General features: G+C 44.1%; 1 protein-coding gene across 2 annotated transcripts in view; it reads right to left on the bottom strand.

The window, feature by feature from the left end:
* mast2 (microtubule associated serine/threonine kinase 2) overlaps nucleotides 1-4,431 on the bottom strand; it is a 406,821-nt gene extending 402,390 nt beyond the window's left edge. Inside the window, exon 1 of one of the 2 annotated variants that reach the window (XM_059984199.1) lies at nucleotides 4,297-4,431. In XM_059984199.1, coding sequence (XP_059840182.1) covers nucleotides 4,297-4,431 — 135 coding nt within the window. The remainder of the gene's footprint in view (nucleotides 1-4,296) is intronic. The other variant, XM_059984201.1, reaches the window with a different exon arrangement.
* Between the last annotated feature and the right edge of the window lie 14,518 nt (nucleotides 4,432-18,949).

The following is an 18,949-nucleotide window of genomic DNA, read 5'->3' as shown; positions in this document are numbered from 1 at the left end:
TACCATTTTTCCACCTTTACCCCTATATCATTTAGCAGATCTATATCCCTGTATCATTTAGCATTATTTGATACTATCAACACTACAATCAACCTTTGGTATCAACTGCGAACTTACTGACCCACCCATCTACGTTTTCATCCAGTTATTTCATGACACATGCTGGTGATATTAAACCTGATTCTGATACATTTATATAAATCACCAACAGGAGAGGTCCAAAATGGATCACTGCAGAACACAAGTCATGGTCTTCCAGCTAGTATAATTTTCAGCCACTATTACCGTACTCTGTCTTCAATGGGCAAGCCAATTATGAATCCAAACAGCCAAGTTACCATGAATACCATCCATCTTAAACTTCTGGAGAAGCCTCCCTTGACAGAAATGCCTTGCTGAAAACAACATCCACACCTCGACATTCATCAATCACCATCACCTCCTCAAAAATCTCAGTCAAACCAGTTAAGACCTGACTTGCCCCAAACAAAGCCATGCTGACTGTCCCTTATTAGCTCATGGTTTTCAAACTGTTCATAAATCCTATACCTAACAATCCTGTCCAATAGCTTTCCTGCCATTGATGTCAGTGTTCACATTCCAAGATTATCTCCATTTTCTTTCTTAAATAATGAAACAACATTAGCTACTCACTGGTCCTCCATGATCTCTCCTGTGGCCAGAGAGGATACAAAGATCTTGGTCAAGGCAACAGTAATCTCACCTCTTGCCTCTCTCAATAACCTGGGGTATATCCCATCAGACCCAGGGGACTTAACCACCTTAATGTTCTTTAATGGTCTAACATTACCACCTCCTTTATCTCAAAATGCCCAACAAATTAACAGACTGCACTCTGATCACCACTGGAGGTTTCAGTGATCCAAGAAACTGCAACCTGCACCAGATACTCAGACACACAATCATCTGCTCTATCTTTATATATCTGCCATAACTAGCAAAAGGCACCAGGAGTATTCCAGAGATTACTAACTTTGAAGTATTGTTACTTGGCCTCTTTCCTAACTCTCTATACTCACTGTGCAGGGCCACTTCCTCCTTTATGCCCATGTTTTTGGGCCAAGTCATCGAGCAACAGAGTATGGATACAAGCTCTTTGGCCCAGTAAGTCATGCTAACCATGGTGTACTCAGAAGCTCATCCCAATTTCCTGCATTCAAACATATCCCTTACTATCCACCTTATCACAATTTCAAACACTTCAATAAAGTTACCCTTCAATATTCTATTTTCCAAGGAATAAAGACCTACCCTCTGCAATCTCTCTCTAGAACACAGGCCCTGCCATCATGGCAACATCCTCAAATTTTTACTTCACTCTTTAGATTTCACTGCTCCTGGGAAACACTGTTTCATTCTGCCCTGCAGAGCTGATGTATGGTTAGAATGACAAAAAAGTTTTTGAATCTTGAATCTAGATTTAACCATATCTTTCCAGTAACAGAGTGACCAAAACTGTACACAGTACTCCAAGTGTGGCCACACCAATGACTTACATAACTGCAACATCATGTCCCAGCTCCCTTACTCAGAGCCCTGATTAATGATGGTAAGTGTGCTAAATGCCTTATTGCTCATCCTGTGTACATATGGAGCCACTTCCAACAAACCACACACTTGTACTTCTCAGTCCTCTGTTCCATCACATTCCCTAGTGCCCAACTATTCATAGTATCAGACCTACACTGGTTTGACCTCCCAAAATGCATTATCTCACCCATATCTGTACTGAAATCCATTTGCCACTCCTTGACTCACTTCAGCGAATGATCAAAATCTCCCTATAATCTGCAATAACCTTTTTTACTATCAACATTTTTAAATGTTGTATCATCCAAAAACTTAGAGATCAAACCCTGTGCATTTGCAATCAAATCAGATTAAAGTAACAGTAACAAGGGTCTGAACACCAACTCCTATAGCACATCACTTGTCATCAACCTCCCTTTCAAGAAATAACCTTCAACAACCACGCTTTGCTTCCTACCTCCAAGCTAATTTAGTATCCATCTAACTTTCCCTGGATTCCATGGAAGCTAACCTTCCAGATCAGCCTGCCATGCAGGACGATGTTAAAGGCCTTGGGAAGTTCCAGAGAGACAACACCCCCAAGCCCTACGGTTACCTCTTCAAAAAGACATATGTAGATTTGTCAAGCTTGACTTCCTATAACAAAGCCACACTGATGAGCAGAAGAAGACAGGTGAAGGAGAGGTAGGAGTAGAGTGGGGAGACTGAGGCAGGTGGGTGATAGCTGGAAGTAGACAAGGAAAAAAAGCAGATGGAACCAAATGTGGATAGGGGAGGATAAAAGTGAAGACAGGGGTTGGGTGGAAAAAAAGTAAAGGCACTAAGGCCAAGGAACTTGAGAAGGAAATTGATAATAGGAATCACAATGGAAAAGATGGAACTGGTGTTGGGCAATGTTCTCTCTAATTTGCAATGACCAGTGTGTGCAAAAATTTTGTGCTGTGCAATTTTTTGCCCAACAACAACTGTGCAACTGAGTAATTTCTTCAATAAAAACAGTACAAATAAGCCAGTTCTAAGATCTGCAGACAAATCATCGCAAGCTCCACATTATCAACACTGCCTACATCAGAAACCAGCAAAAATATGCTTATGTATGATCATGAAATATACTTAACATGCCAACGAGGTAGAGGGTGACAACTTTTGAGATGCTGGAAATCAAAAATTGAGGCAAACTGCTAGAAACGATTAACAAAGCCATATATGTGGGAAGAGAAACAGAGTTAATGTTTCTAATTGACCCATTTACCACAGTTTTAGCCTGAAGTGCTAAGTATTTCCAGTATTTTCTGCATTAATTTATAATCAACCTGAAACATTACCTTTCAAGAGATGCTGCCTGCCTCCAATATATTGTTTTTGTTACAAGTAAACATATTTCAGTTGAAATTGAAGTTGCAAGTTTCAGTAATGTCATAAATAAAAGTTTAGTCTGCAAACTACATTGCAGAATAAAGGTTAACAGTAGACAGGGTAGAGAGAAGTTACAAATACATTGTCCGAACTTAAGTCTTTCAATATGACAAAAGATTGGCAGGGCCGTGTTAGATTTTGGGTAACTACAAAGATTGGAGATTTAACAGTGTTTAATAAAGAGATTTCTATAGACTACATAGTAAGATCACCTTCATCCAGGTCTCAGATGGTAATGAGGAGGCATGTAAGATTGAGATCGATTATCTGGTAGACTCACCTTGCAGCAACAACCTCGCAAGGCCAAGAAATTGATTGCAGACTTCAGGAAGGGGAAGTCGGGAAAACAAATACCAGTCCTAATTGAAGGGGCAGCAGTGATAAAGGTAATCAATATTAAGTTCCTGGCTGTCAACATCTCAGAGGACTGGTCCTGTGCCCAACACATTGATGTAATCATGAAGACAACGTGTCAGAAGCCCTACTTTGCTAGGAGTTTGAGAAGATTTGGAATGTCACCACCATAGATCCTTGCAAATTTCTGCAGATGTTGGTGGAGAACATTCTGATTGCTTGTATCACCACTGTGTATGGAGGCTCTGTTACACAGGTTTGAAACAGCTGCATAAGCTTATTGTCTCAGCAACCTCCATTGTCGGCATAACCCTCCCTAACATCGAGGACATCTTCAAGAGGTGATGCCTCAATAATGGCTCTCACTATCCAGGACATGCTTTCTTCTATTTACTACCATCATGACCTACACTCATTATTGAAGAAACAACTTCTCCCCCTCTATCATCAGATTTCCAAACAGTCCACGCACACTAATTCCTTATTCTTTTTGTTTTGCAATACTTATTCGTTTTGTGATTTATGGTAATTTTTATGTCTTTCTACTGTACTGCAGCCAAAGGAACAAATCACGTCATATATTACAGTAATAACATGCTGCCTGACTTATTGAGTTCCTCCAGCATTTTGTGTGCGATAATAAATTTGATTCTCAGCAGTGAAATCAGTCAGCAGAGATTTAAAATATTTACCACGTCCAAGAGCACCATATTGAAAAAAAAAATCAGGGAAGCACTAACGGTCTGCAAGTCAGTACCTGTGAGTACTAGTAAGAGACGTTTACGATGAGCTGTTGATTCACTGTAATATTCAAATGTAATCATAATAAATACAATGATATGCCTCAAACTTCTAGGATTTCTACAATTCGATCACAATAGCTAGAAACATTTTCCGTATACTGCAGGTCAAAAGCAATACTGGAAATGAAAGCGTGAATAATCCACAAATTCACCATGAGGAAGATGAGCTCACCTTTTCTCTCTGCACTTCGCTCCTACACTCTTGATTAGGGTGAACTTCGTTTGCACTTCTGTGCTCATCCCGCAAGAACTGTTTCGAAGCTTTCTTTTTGGTCTTGAGGCTGATGTATGTTCCAGATTTCTTCATTGCTCAGCAGTCAAAACCACCCCCCCCAACTAATTTAAGCACATGTATAAATAAAACAACCAACAAAAAAAAAGTTGATTATCCTCCTTAAAATTAAAGAGGCGAATCTATTCTCCAGGCCACAACTGGTAGAGATACATCTTTGAAAGGGTGGTCCACGTTTAGTTTTAAAACAAAAAAGCGGGAAGGGAGAAAAAAGCGTTTGGGAATTGGCCGAGAGGAAGGAAGGAATGAATGAATTAATCAGCGGGCGACGAGATGCAGGCACCCGCCACTCTCGGGCATCTTTCCCTTGTTCCAGGACTGCGAGCCGCTCTCACTCAGGACCAGGAGACGGTAGAAAGTGAAGAAGTTGGACCGTGGCCGCAGATGCGGTTAAAGCTAAGCCATTTGAAGGGCGTGCAGGGCCCCGCTCCAGTCTCCTTCGTCCTCGCTCCAGCCGCAGTTCAAGACGCTGTTACCGGTGAGAAGCCGCTGCCCCAACTGCCGCTGACACCAACTGCTCCGCTGTCAGCATCGTCCCGAAAACAAGCCGCGTCCCACGACAGCCGCAATGCGACGGACATATCAACCCGGCTGATGACAGTGATGATGAGACTTAATTTATTATTGTTGTTGTTTTACTCCCTTTCAACGGCACTCACTTCCGGTGGCTGGCGCACTTGACCTTTAGGCCGGAAGCACCGCTGGGGGGCGCGCGCGCGCGGGGGCACATCTGCTCCGGGCAGGTGGGCTGGGGCGTCGGGGGGGGGGGCAGGTTTCTCGGCTCAACATCTTTACATTTGCGTTCTTGAACTCATTATCTGGTTGGTTGCAAGTCATCCCATTGCACCATTTTAAAGTTGTGCTGCTATCCTGGCTAGTCATCATAAATCAAGTCAAGTCAACTCAAGTCACTTTTAATTGTCATTTCGACCATAACTGCTGGTACAGTACACAGTAAAAACGAGACAACGCTTTTCAGGACCATGGTGCTACATGAAACAATACAACAACTACACTGAACTATGTAAAACAACACAAAAAAAATACACTAGACTACAGACCTACCCAGGACTACACAAAGTACACAAAACAGTGCAGGCATTACAATAAATAATAAACAAGACAATAGGCACAGTAGAGGGCAGTAAGTTGGTGTCAGTTCTGACTCTGGGTATTGAGGAGTCTGATGGCTTAGAGGAAGAAACTGTTACACAGTCTGGTTGTGAGAGCCTGAATGCTTCCGTGCCTTTTCACAGATGGCAGGAGGGGTTCATGGGGTCCTTCTTAATGCTGTTTACTTTGCAGATGCAGCGTATGGTGTAAATGTCTGTAATGGCAGGAAGAGAGACCCCGATGATCTTCTCAGCTGACCTCACTATCCACTGCAGGATCTCAAGATCCGAGACAGTGCAATTTCCGAACCAGGCAGTGATGCAGCTGCTCAGGATGCTCTCAATACAACCTCTGTAGAATGTGATGAGGATGGGGGGTGAGAGATGGACTTTCCAAAGCCTTCGCAGAAAGTAGAGATGCTGCTGGGTTTTCTTTGCTATGGAGCTGGTAATGAAAGATGGTAAAGGTCTGATCCTAGTGTTGTTTGATGAAGCTTGTTTTGAGCAAATTGACAATGTTATTGAGGTGGAGGCACATCATAATTTTAAAAATACCTACTGAGGTCTGTATACCTTTATATAGAGCTGCTACAGATAATCCTAACTGATGGCTCATCAGTTAATTCTTTCCAGAAATTTCAGATGAGATTGCAGAGACTAATTTAAGGGAACGTGCAAAATTACAGTCTTGACAGCGAACTCTCTTTCTTCTTCGATAGTCCCTTAGTTTTGATGATGACTTGCCTCCATTAGAGATTCATGAAATCAAAAGGGATAGATAAAGTCTGCAGGGTCTACGGACTTTGTCACTGATAGGAAAAGAGGAATTTAATTTGGTTTGTTTGAAAAATTCTGTGCCCCTCTGTTCTTTTCCTTGTTTTCAGTGTCCTTCTTCAATGCACTGTATTGGGCCAGAGAGTCCCATCAGTCTATGAGAATATTACATTTTGGAAGGAAGGATTGAGATCATCTGCCATCTCATATGCTTCCATAAAAGTTTGGTTAAGTTTAGAAGCCACTGTCTGACCTATGGGAATAGTTAAAATTAGCAGGGAATCTATCTCAAGACAGTACAACTTTCTGAAAAGCCAATTGGCCTCAAATCTCTCTGGCATATGGTCCTGCCTTCTCGTGCGGTAATGAAACAGCACACCCAGATGCCTTCACTATCATTGCAGTATATTTCAACCAGGCCAGCTTGAAGACAGTTCTGAACAACTACCACCAACACATCACCTGTGGAACTAGCTGAGCCAACGAACTTGATCACTGTTATACCACCATCGAGAAAACTTACCACGCTATCCCACACCCACACTTTGGAAAATCCAGTCACCCGGCTGTACTTCTACTCCCAACATGTAGACAGAGAATCAAGACCGCAGCACCAGTGGTGAGGACCAAGAAGTTATGGTCAAGGGAGACAGAGGAGTGCTTTAAAAACTGCTTTGAGTCAGCGGACTTGACAATATTCAAAGACTCATTTTTGAATTGAAATTAATAGGCCATAGTTGTCAGCAACTTTATCAAGATGTTTACCGTCAAGAACAGACTGAATGTACCCTAGCCAAAATCTGTAGATGAACCAGAACCAGGAGATTCATAGTCGGCTAAAGCTATGGCATCCAACACCAGTGATCCAGAATGATACAAGAATATACAACCTACTGGAAAGCTATTTTGAGAGTGAAAAAACAACTTTGATTGAAGTTAGAGATGGAATTGGATGCATGTCAGCTCTGCCAGGGTTTGCAGGCAATTACTTGCTACAGGGCAAAACCTTTCATCATGAATGGCTGTGATGATCAAAGTTCAAAAGTTCAAAGTAAATTTATTATCAACACATTATATGTACACTTTGAAGAGCAGAATAAAACTACCCTGTGTGAATCTCTGCAGCATCTGGTGACCCTGTGATCTCTGTCATTGAGGCCAATGTCAGAACATCTATCAAGAGGGTCAAATCCTCGCAAGTATCAGGCTCTGATGACATTCCTGAAAGGGCATTGAAAACGTGTGCCAACCAACTGGCAGGAGTGTTCAAAGACATCTTCAATCCCTCATTGCTGCAGCTGGTGGTTCCCATTTGCATTACCAGTGCCCAAGAAGAGCAGGGCGAGCTGCCTCAAAGACTATCTCCCAGTTGCACTCACATGTGATGAAGTGTTTTGAGAGTTTAGTCTGGCCAGAATCAACTCCTGGACCCACTGCAATTTACCTATCACCGCAATAGGTCTGCAGTGGGTGCAATCTCACTGGTTCTCCATACAGCCTTGGATCACCTGGACAATAGCAATACCTTTGTCAGGCTACTGTTTATTGATTACAGCTCAGCATTCAACACAATCATACCTTCTAATCAAGAAACTCCAAGCCTAGGCCTCTGTACCTCCCTCTGCAACTGGATCCTTGACTTGCTCACAGGGAGACCACTGTCAGAGCAGATTGCAAATAACATCTCCTCCTCACTGAAGATCAAAGCTTGCGCACCTCGAGAATGTGTGATTAGCCCATTGCTCTACTCTCTCGATGCCTACGACTGTGTGGCTAGGCACAGCTCAGACATCATCCATAAATTTGCCAGTGACACAACTATTGTCGGGAGAATTTCAGATGGTGACAGGTGAAGAGGAGTGAGACAGATGAGCTGGTTGCATGGCGTCACAACAATAGCCTTGTACTCAACATCAGTAAGCTCAAGGAATTGATAGTGGACTTCAGGAAGGGGAAGTTGAGGGAACGTCCACCCATCCTCATCAAGGGATCAGCAATGGTGAGGTTCAGGTGCCTTGGTGTCAACATCTCTGAAGATCTGTCCTGAGTGAAACATTTTTTTGCCAACTATCAGTGACAAAAATCACTGCTTTCTGAACAAAAACACATGCGACTGACGTTGTTTAAAAACCACCCCCTCCAAGCATGGTGTAGTGTCTAACAGTCACACAAGTGCACGCGACTGACACCAGTTAGAAACCGTTCAGCAACAGTCTCTGGTCCTAATTAAATGGCTTAGTGTTCCATATACACCGAGGAAATCCTGGCCATTTTCTCAATTAGTCTTTCTTCTTCAAGAGTTGTCCCAAATAAGCAGCTGTCCCAATTAACCAATGGCCCAATTAACTGGAATTCACTGTATACATTTCTTATTGTAATTTATAGTTTTATTTTTATTGTTATTTTTATTATGTGTATGCAATGTACTGCTGCTGCAAAACAGCAAGTTTCACAACATATGTCAGTGATATTAAACCTGGTTCTGATTCTGAGAATGATTGACCAACTGTAGTATAATCCAGCAGGATCTGCCAAAAGTGGAAGTGATGAGACTAAAGTATAATACAGTATGTGTCAGGCATAATTCCCATTAACAATGATTGTTGAGCTAAAGACAAATTAACAATACCATAAAATAGTTAGATACGAAGAGCAGTAACAGTACAGAAACTAAAATGTGTTTTTTTCTCTTGTTAACCTGTAGCAGGTAGAGCTCACCGAAGAGTAACAACATAGTATGCATGAGATATAGGAATGTAATTAGAGCAATTAACCCTTAACCCTGTTCCAACCACAGAGTAACAAAACAAATCTGCTCTTGGAACTGAGCAGGTTGAGCAATATCTTAATCAGATGCTGCTTGACTCACTGAGTTCCTCCCACAAATTAATGCTCCAAATGTCAGCATCTGCAGTCTCTTGTGACTCCATTAATATGACCTTGAATGATTCATAGACTGATTTCATATTCCTGCAGTTTTGTTCTCCATTTCCCTTAACACTAAGGACAAACTAAGAACAGTAAATCTTGGATATACAATCAGCACTTGACCTGATATCAATTAACAACTGTGGAGGAATGTTGCAAATTTCTAGCACCCTCTGTGTACAGAACTGCTTCATAACTCAATAATGTTCAGATTCTCAACCCCTAATCTAGGCGCAGCAAAAAGCTGAAATTTTTTTCTCTCTGTCTACCTTTTTTTTGCCTGGAATATGCTGTTGTGGGATGTTGTTTCAGAGATCTCACACAGATTTTGTTTGCAGTGCTAATGAGTTGCGGCAGCACAGTGGTTAATTTACTGGACTTGCGCTCCTAGATCTGGGCAAGTTATCTGTATTAATTGCACCGTGGCAGCTGAACTGAAATAAACCTGTAGTAAAAAAGTGAATGTCAATTTAACGTTAAACACCATGAACCAAACAGATGTATTAAAACCCTGTCTGCTTCACTAATACCCATTAGGGAAGGAAATAATCCATCTGTACCAGATGTGCTTTGCATGTAATTCAGACACATCAGTATAGTCAAACCTTAACTGCCTTTTCAAAAGGTTCAGCAATGTATGGTGTAGGTAGTTTCACAGTAAATCAACAATAAATGCAAAGAATTTTAACATGCAAACTCGAGGATAGGTTTAATAGTTTGAACTTGGGGGAGCTTTGGGGTTCTAACATAACTGTCATTCATTCTTTGGGGCACTCTGTTTTTGTGGATGTTTGCGAAGAAGAAGAATTTCAGGATGTATATTGTATACATTTCTCTGACATTAAATGTACCTATTGAAACTTGTCAACAAATGCTTTTATGAAGGGCACTTTGACACTGGTTCGAAGATCAGTGACTCCAAGTGGATGGGCTCACTTGTAGTCACCTACAGATAGAAATGTTGAGGTATGCGAAGGCCTCTGGAATCTGTTCTGGGTGAGGGGCTGCTCCTCTTGTCACTGCTGCCTTCCAGTATTCACCCAGTGCTGCCCTCCAGTGCTCGCCCAGTGCTGCCCTCCAGTGTTCACCTTGGTGGAAGAACAAGTTGGACGTTCAGGGACATGGGCTATACTATTTTTCTTTGTGGATTGTATATTTTTCTGAAATAATTATTTAATCATTGTGGTGCCGTCTCTACCAATACTCTGACATCACTCTTCATGTCTCCATCATCAGAATTCCATACAAAGGCATTGCTTGTGAGATTAAAGTATCATCTTTGGTGAAAAAATATTTTCAGTTTGGAACAATGATACAAACCTCATGCTGCTAGTTCACTAATTTACCAATATACTACACGCTGATATAAAGTACACATTCTCAGATACAAAGTTACTTGTAAATTATGAAATCATAGTCATACAACACAGTAATGTGTTCACAGCTTATTAAAAATCTAGTTCTGCACAATCCTAGTTTTCATTCTCCATGCATTTAAATGGATGTCTCTTATTTTTTCTTAGAACTACTCTTATTTTCCATTCTGCTTCTCTGACTTAACTTCCAAGACAATTGATTGTTGTACAATAAAAATTACACTTCCTCCTTGTTATTTGTACATTTTTGCAGCATCCCCCATTTATCAAGAGCATTTGGTTACTTGTACTCTTTTTCTCATAATCTATTTCAAAACCAAAGCCATGCACAAGTCCAGGGTAACTGCTGCCCACAACAATAATTGTCTCTGTACCATAACTTTGTTACCTGCAGATTTCCTCACTGAAGACATTAATAAACCAGATGAGATTATACAGCAATCGGATAGTTTTAACCAAATCAATAAAGCAGCAGTTGCTGGAAATCTAGAGTAAAAACAGAAAATGCTGGAAAGGTTCAAAAAGTCAGGCCACAGCTGCAGGAAGAAAAATGGAGTTAACATTTCAGGACAAAGACTTTTCTTCACCACTGTGAAGGAGACAAAAGAAGTTGCAGGGAAGGGCTATGTCTCTGATCAGGTAAAAATGGGGTGAGCTGGGAATCAACTACAAACAAGGTTACCTGATCAATGAGGGAGTCATTATCTAAAGTTCAAAGTAAATTTATTATCAACATCCATATAGGTCACCATGCAATGCAGTACTTGGTGACGCAGGACAAGATAGTACAAAGTCAGGATAGTTTCCTTCAGGGAAAATCCTGCCTGACGAACCTGCTGGAATTCTTTGAGGAGATTGCAAGTAGGATAGATAAAGGGGATGCAGTGGATGTTGTATATTTGGACTTTCAGAAGACCTTTGACAAGGTGCCATACATTAGGCTCCTTACCAAGTTAAGAGCCCATGATATAACAGGAAAGTTACTGGCATGGTTAGAGCATTGGCTGACTGGAAGAAGGCAGTGAGTGGGAATAAAAGGATCCTTTTCTGGTGGTGTACTGCAGGGGTTGGTGTTGGGACTACTTCTTTTTATGCTATATATCAATGATTTAGACGATGAAATAGATGGCTTTGTTGCCAAGTTTGCAGATGATACCAGGATTGGTGGAGGGGGTGGGTAGTGTTGAGGGAACAGGTAAGATGCAGAAGAACTTAGACAGATTAGGAAAATGGAAAAGAAAGTGGCAAATGAAATATAATGTTGGAAAATGCATGGTCATGCACTTTGGTAGTAGAAATAAATGTGCAGACTATTTTCTAAATGGTGAGAAAATCCCAAAATCTGAGATGCAAAGGGACTTGGGAATCCTTGTGCAGAACACCCTGAATAACACAAAATACTCTGCAGATGCTGGGGTCAAAGCAACAGGCACAACATGCTGGAGGAACTCAGCAGGTCGGGCAGCATCAGTAGGAAACAAACAGTCGACGTTTCAGGCCACGACCCTTCATCATAAAGAAGGTGGGGGGAGTGTGGAAATGAGAAGGCTGGTAGGTGCCAGGTGAAAAACCAGTAAGGGGAAAGATCAAGGAGTGGGGGAGGGGAAGCAGGGAGTGGATAGGCAGGAAAGGTGAAGAAGGAATGTAAGGGGAAAGCACTATGGGTAGTAGAAGGAGGCAGAACCATGAGGGAGGTGATAGGCAGCTGGAGGAGGAGGTAGAGTGAAACTGGGATGGGGGAAGGGAGGGGATTACCAGAAGTTGGAGAATTCTATGTTCATGCCAAGAGGCTGGAGAATACCCAGACGGTATATGAGGTGTTGCTCCTCCAACCTGAGTTTGGCCTCATCATGGCAGTAGAGGAGGCCTTGTATGGACATATCCGAATGGGAATGTGAAGCAGAGTTGAAGTGGGTGGCAACTGGGAGACTCGACGCAGATTGGGGGACCACTTCGTTGAGCACCTCCACTCCGTCCACCAGAACAGGCAGGATCTCCCAGTTGCCACCCACTCTATGGGGCCAAGTTTGAGGTGAGGACAGACAACAACCCCCTAACTTAGTGGTCACCAACCTGTCGATCGCGATCAACTGGTCGATCTTTGAGACTTTCCCAGTAGATACCGAAAAAAAGGAAAATAAATTCATAACTACTGTTGAGAGATTGTTTCCGGGTTGTGGGGTTTTAGTTCCGTTCTTTCTGCCCAGTGTGCATGTGTGTAGCTTCCCTGCTACACACTTAACTACACAGTGTACTTCAGTGGCCCCCAGCCACTGGGCTGCGAGGAAACAATATGAGTCAGCTGCACCTTTCCTCATTTCCTGTCACGCCCACTGTTGAATTTGAACCTACGCGAGGTTATCAGTCGCAGTGATATCCTCGTGCAACCGTCCTGGAGCGTGGACAGATGGGCGCTGCCTCTAAACCTGTGTAGCACACCGAATGTTCGTGGGGAACCCGGTGCTAAAATATTTGCAGACAGCCTAATTCAGGATCAGGGTTTCGTAAGTAGCAGAGCAGCTACCTCGCTGCGATCTACGGAAACAAACTTTTGTCGGCTGATAGATCCTGGGGGGGGGGGGGGGCGTGCCCACTCCCTGTCGCACTCCTTGCTCACTTGGTTGGTCGCTGTCCGGACTGCAACCACCGCGGCCCCAGCATGGGGACCTCCGGCCCTGACCTTGTCCTCTCACCCCACCACGACCAGCCGAGCCTGGCCAAGACGTCTGGCGGCAGGTGGGCGGGAGGCTGGAGTTCGGGCCCGGAGGCTGTCTAATGAGGCAATGAAGCCCTCAAAACTGCTTCGGTACCCTGAGTCCAAACACCCTGCACTTAAAGACAAACCCACTGAGTTTTTTCAACGGAAAAAAATGTGAGCAAGCGGGACAGCAGCTGAGAGCCATGTAACCTAAATTGCGGTATAGACTGGACATAAGGAACCTGCTTCCATTTGGACAGCGGTTGAAAAGGGAGACGTGGCTCAGGAGGAAAGGACGAAGCACGCGTCGGTGCCTCCGTTACTATGAGAATGGCCTCAGTTGGAGTTGAAGAACCAGATCTTTCTCCCATTGAGACAGGTGAAGTGGGAAGGTCTACCTGTGGACAACCTGGGTTACAGTGAGACTCTGCGGGGGAGGAAGCAGGGTTTGATCACGGAACAGAGGGCTCCAAGTTGCAGGTGGGCACGAGTGATAGATCAGGGGAGGCCTTGTCAGGTAGACTAGAAGAATCCCCAGTAGTGTCAGAACCTGAAGATGATGGGGTGCAGAGATCTCAGAGAATTAGAAGACCACCAGATAAGTTGGCCTATGTAGCACCAGGGGAACAGAGTGTGACCCCTACTGTGTTGGGGAGCTATCACTGCCTTTTACACCTGGATTGGGCTTTGTGTTTTGCAGGAAGCATTGGTGAATTATCTCAATGTCATGAGGACACGACTAAATTTGTTGGGAGTTTGAGTTTAACATGCTGTAGGGTTTCACTGCTGTGTAACATGCTATAAGTTTTCACTGATAATGTAATGGTTTCTCTGTAGCAGCAATGTTTGAGTTATAACTAGAGGTAACTGGGTTAGGAATGCTGCTGTTCTTTCTTGTGAGCTGGAAGAGAGATTTTCGCAGTCTTTTGCTGGGGAGAGATGAGGAGAGAAGACGTGGATGGAGAGAGTTGGTAGACCGCCGGACGGGGTGGACGTGGAGTGAGGGTCCGAAGGGCAGCGGCGATCGGCTTATCAGTGAGCTCCAACATTGCGCAACATACTGCTTAATAAGATTGGGCCCTTTTTTCTTTTTTCCATTTCTTTACTAACCATATAGTCAAAGTAAGAATTATAAAACTATGCAACACACATGAAATGCTGGTGGAACACAGCAGGCCAGGCAGCATCTATAGGGAGAAGCACTGTCGACATTTCGGGCCAAGGCCCTTCGTCAGGACTAACTGAAAGGAAAGATAGCAAGAGATTTGAAAGTAGGAGGGGGAGGGGAAAATGTGAAATGATAGGAGAAGACCGGAGGGGGTGGTGTGAAGCTGAGAGCCAGAAAGATGATTGGCAAAAGGGATACAGAGCTAGAAAAGGGAAAGGATCATGTGACGGGAGGCGTAGGGAGAATGAAAGAGGGAGGGGAGCGTTTAATTGCATATTGTGTGCTTTTTGTTATTTCGGATACTGATTCGTAACAGGGGACACATCATGCAGCATCCACACAAACAAGATTTCTTAAGTTTGGCCGGGCCAGGGGCTATCACCCACTAGCCAAAGCAAGTGATATATCAGGAAAAGGGGCAAGTGATGGTATCCCCTTTTGGTTCAAAAGCCTGATGGTTGAGGAGTAATAACCATTCTTGAACCTGGTGGTGTAGGTTCTGAGGCTCCTGTACCATCTTCCTAATGCCAGCAGCAAGAAGAGAGTATGACCTGGGTGGTGAGGATCCATGATGATAGATGTTTCTTTTCTGCAACAATGCTCCATGTAGATGTGCTCAATGGGGGGGATGGTTTTACCCATGATGGACTGAGCCATATCCACTTCAACTGTAGGATTTTCCATTCAAGGGCATTGGTATTTCCATACCAGGCTGTGATGCAGCCAGTGAATATACTTTCCACTGCACATCTATAGAAGTTTGTCAAAGTTTTAGATGTCATGCCAAATCTTCACAAACTCCGAAGGAAGTAGAGGTGTTGTTGTGTTTTCTTCGTAACTGAGTAAGAAGTTGTGGATCCAATTGACCAAATTTTCAATCACTTTCTTATTTGCTGATTTGTCACCACTTCTGATTTGACCTTTCGCAATGGTGTCGACAGTAAACTTGAATACGGCATTGGAGTTGTGCTCAGCCTGTGGTGGTTCATTCCGAAGTCTGTGGGCCGGTCCGTGGACTCCGGGTTTTCCGGCGGTCCCTTGCTGCGGTTGGACTTAACTAGAAACACCTGAAGCTGATATTGGAACTGGGAATATAAGTGGCCCTGGTATTGAGTGTGGTTGGGGGTTGTCTTGTCAAGATACTCATAGCACAGATGGCTAGAATGGGTGCTTGCTGTCCTTGGGGCTGTATTGGAGAACCATGGCTTCTGGGAGCCTTGCTGTCAGTAGTCGGAGCTGTCGTTGCAGTAGGGATTTGGCTGTTTCCTGGGCCAACTGGGTGGTCGACAGCCACTCTGAGCTAGGGAGGGATCTGGTTGTTTCTGTAGCCAGCCAAGGCTGCTGGCCATAACAACTACTCAGAGCTACCCTGATGCAGAGGTGGAACTGTCTGTTGTTCCTTGGTATTTATCTCTTCCTGTCCTTGCCCCTGTGGGGTAAATCTGGCTGTTCTGCTGTTGCCCTGTGGGGGGGGGGGGAATCTGTCTTGCCTTGTCTTTGCCTCTGTCAGGTAGGTCAGGCTGTTCTGCTATTACCCAATGGATGGTCCTGCCCCACCTTGGTGTGGAGTTATAGATGAGTCCTGGCTTGTTGGAGAATAAGTCCTGACTCCATGTTGATGTAAAGTTCCTAGTCTGCCCCTAGCTCCAGCCCCAAGCCTCGACCCAAGCCTGCAGCCTCCAGCCCCAAGCCTCAAGACCCGCCTGCAGGCTCCAGCCCCAAGCCTCAAGACCCAAGCCTGCAGGCTCCAGCCCCAAGCCTCGAGACCCAAGCCTGCAGCCTCCAGCCCCAAGCCTCAAGACCCAAGCTTGCAGCCTCCAGCCCCAAGCCTCAAGACCCAAGCCTGCAGGCTCCAGCCCCAAGCCTGCAGGCTCCAGCCCCAAGCCTCGACCCAAGCCTGCAGGCTCCAGCCCCAAGCCTCGAGACCCAAGCCTGCAGGCTCCAGCCCCAAGCCTCGAGACCCAAGCCTGCAGGCTCCAGCCCCAAGCCTCGAGACCCAAGCCTGCAGGCTCCAGCCCCAAGCCTCGAGACCCAAGCCTGCAGGCTCCAGCCCCAAGCCTCGAGACCCAAGCCTGCAGCCTCCAGCCCCAAGCCTGCAGCCTCCAGCCCCAAGCCTCAAGACCCAAGCCTGCAGCCTCCAGCCCCAAGCCTGCAGCCTCCAGCCCCAAGCCTCAAGACCCCAAGTCCCTAGCCAAGCCTCGTCATGTCCTCGCCTGGGTTTGGAGGTCTGAGCCTGAGTCAAGACCCAGGTTCTGGGTCTTTGTCCAGTCTCGGGCTCAGAGTCCACTCCAGGTTCCTTGCTCCCTGTCCCTCGTCCTGGTCCTGCTTCCCCTGCCTAGACTGCATCCCGTCCTGTCCTTGGGTTCTGTCTCATCCTGTTTCTGGGACTCCAGTGTCTGTGTCCTGCAGTTGGGTCCTGATTCAACACCTGACTTATGATGTAGCCACACAGTCACAAGTGAAGCAAACAAAGCAGAGGGCTGAGCACACATCCTTGTGGTACACCAATGCTGATGGAGATTGTGGAGGAGATGTTGTTGCCAATGCAAACTGACTGGGGTGTGTTAGTGAGGAAATCCAGGATCCAATTGCACACGGTATTGAGACCAAGGTCTTGAAGCTTATTGAGTCGTTACCATTCCAAAGACTTTTTTAATCAAACCAGATTATTAAACAAATGTAAAGTTAATGGTGGAACTTGAATTTGGATTACTCGTAGTCCAATCCTCTGGATTATCAATCCAGTAATTTAAGCACAGCACCACCACCATTCAGTTTTGCTCATAATGATATGAAATAGCACTACAAATTAAGCTGTTCTGAAAAGACCTAGACCAATAAAAGGCTGGTAACATTTGCTCTGAAAAAATGTTATGGATTGATGGTATAAAAGAAGAGAAAATGCAAATGCCTATCCTTGATGTTCAAAAGCATTACCATCATTTGAATTCTGCAAATCCCAATTTAATAGCACTGCATAAGCACAAGAAATTCTGCATATACAATGTAAAGCACATAAAATGCTGAAGGAACTCAGCAGGTCAGACTGCATCTATGGGAAGTATGGAAAGAGCTGAGACCCTCCATCAAAACAGATCTGATGAAGGGTCTCAGGCCAAAACATTGACTGTTTATTCCCTTCCAGTAGCACTATGTGAATCTCTTCCCTGAGTTAATTCAATGGCTCAAAAATGCAGATCACCAACATCTTCTCAAGGAGAAATATGAATAGGGGATAAATGCTAGTAAAGCACAGATCCCAAAAATAAATTAAAATGAGCAGGATGGTGTGTCATGAGTGGCTCTATGGGTAGCATTAATAACTCTGAGGCATACTATTTGGGTTAAGCTTCAAGAATCAGAATCAGGTTTATTATCACTGGCATATGTTGTGAAATTTGTTACTTTGTGGCAGCAGTACGTTGGAATACAGAATAAAAAGTATAAATTACAACAAGATGTATACATATAAAAGAATGTTAAATTAAATAGGTAGTGCAAAAAGAGTGGGGAAAAAATACTGAGGAAGTGTTCATGGGTTCATTGTCAATTCAGGAATCTGATGGCAGAAGGGAAGAAGCTCTCCTGAAATGTTGAGTCTGTGACTTAAGGCTCCTGTATCTCATCCTTGATGGTAGCAATGAGAAAAGGGCATGTCCTGGGTGATGGGAGTCCTTAATGATGGATGCTGCCAATTTGATGTATCGCCTTTTGAAGGTGTCCTGGATGCTGGGGAAGCTAGTGCTCATGATGGGGCAGGCAGCGTTTACATCTTCCTGCTGCTTTTTCCCATCCTGTGCAGTGGCCCCTCTATACCAGATGGTGATGCAACCAGTTAGAATGACTCTGCACGGTACATCTGTAGAAATTTGTCACTGTCTTTGGTGCAAACCTAATCTCCTCAAACAGACCTCTCAGGATAAAAATTTAAACTGACACTTCAGTGCATCATAGACACAAGCGGTACTGCAGATGCTGGAAATCTAGAGCAATGTCTACAAAGTGCTGGAGAAGCTCAGCAGGTCAGTTCTTCTCCCTTCCTTTCCGGTCCTGATGAAGGGTCTCGGCCCGAAACATTGACTGTTTATTCCTATCTATACATGCTGCCTGACCTACTGAGCTCCTCCAGCACTTTGTATGTATTAGTTCAGTACATTGTGAAGAATAGATTATTGCAGATAATGTCTTTGCATGATGCTTCACTTGCTCACTCAGGTAGAATAGAGGTATTACCCTTTGGAATATTAATTCCTCAGTCATTGTCACTAAAAGCAATTATCTGTTCATTATTACACTAGCTTCGTTTTTATAAGAGCTTCCTATGCACTAACTGGTTGCCTTGTTTATGACTTTCCATAGGTGTCCTTACTTAGAACTGGATGAGCTGCAACTGGGCATTGGGGGCTCTCCCAATAAGCACAAGGCATGCTATAATCAAGCACTTGCTCATGACTGTGTGCAAATGCCTCAAAAAGAA

Source organism: Hypanus sabinus, chromosome 11 (assembly GCF_030144855.1).
Source record: "Hypanus sabinus isolate sHypSab1 chromosome 11, sHypSab1.hap1, whole genome shotgun sequence".
NCBI classification, from domain to species: Eukaryota; Metazoa; Chordata; class Chondrichthyes; order Myliobatiformes; family Dasyatidae; genus Hypanus; species Hypanus sabinus.
Note: the sequence above shows the minus strand (reverse complement) of the source record. Positions and strands in the feature narration are given on the sequence as shown.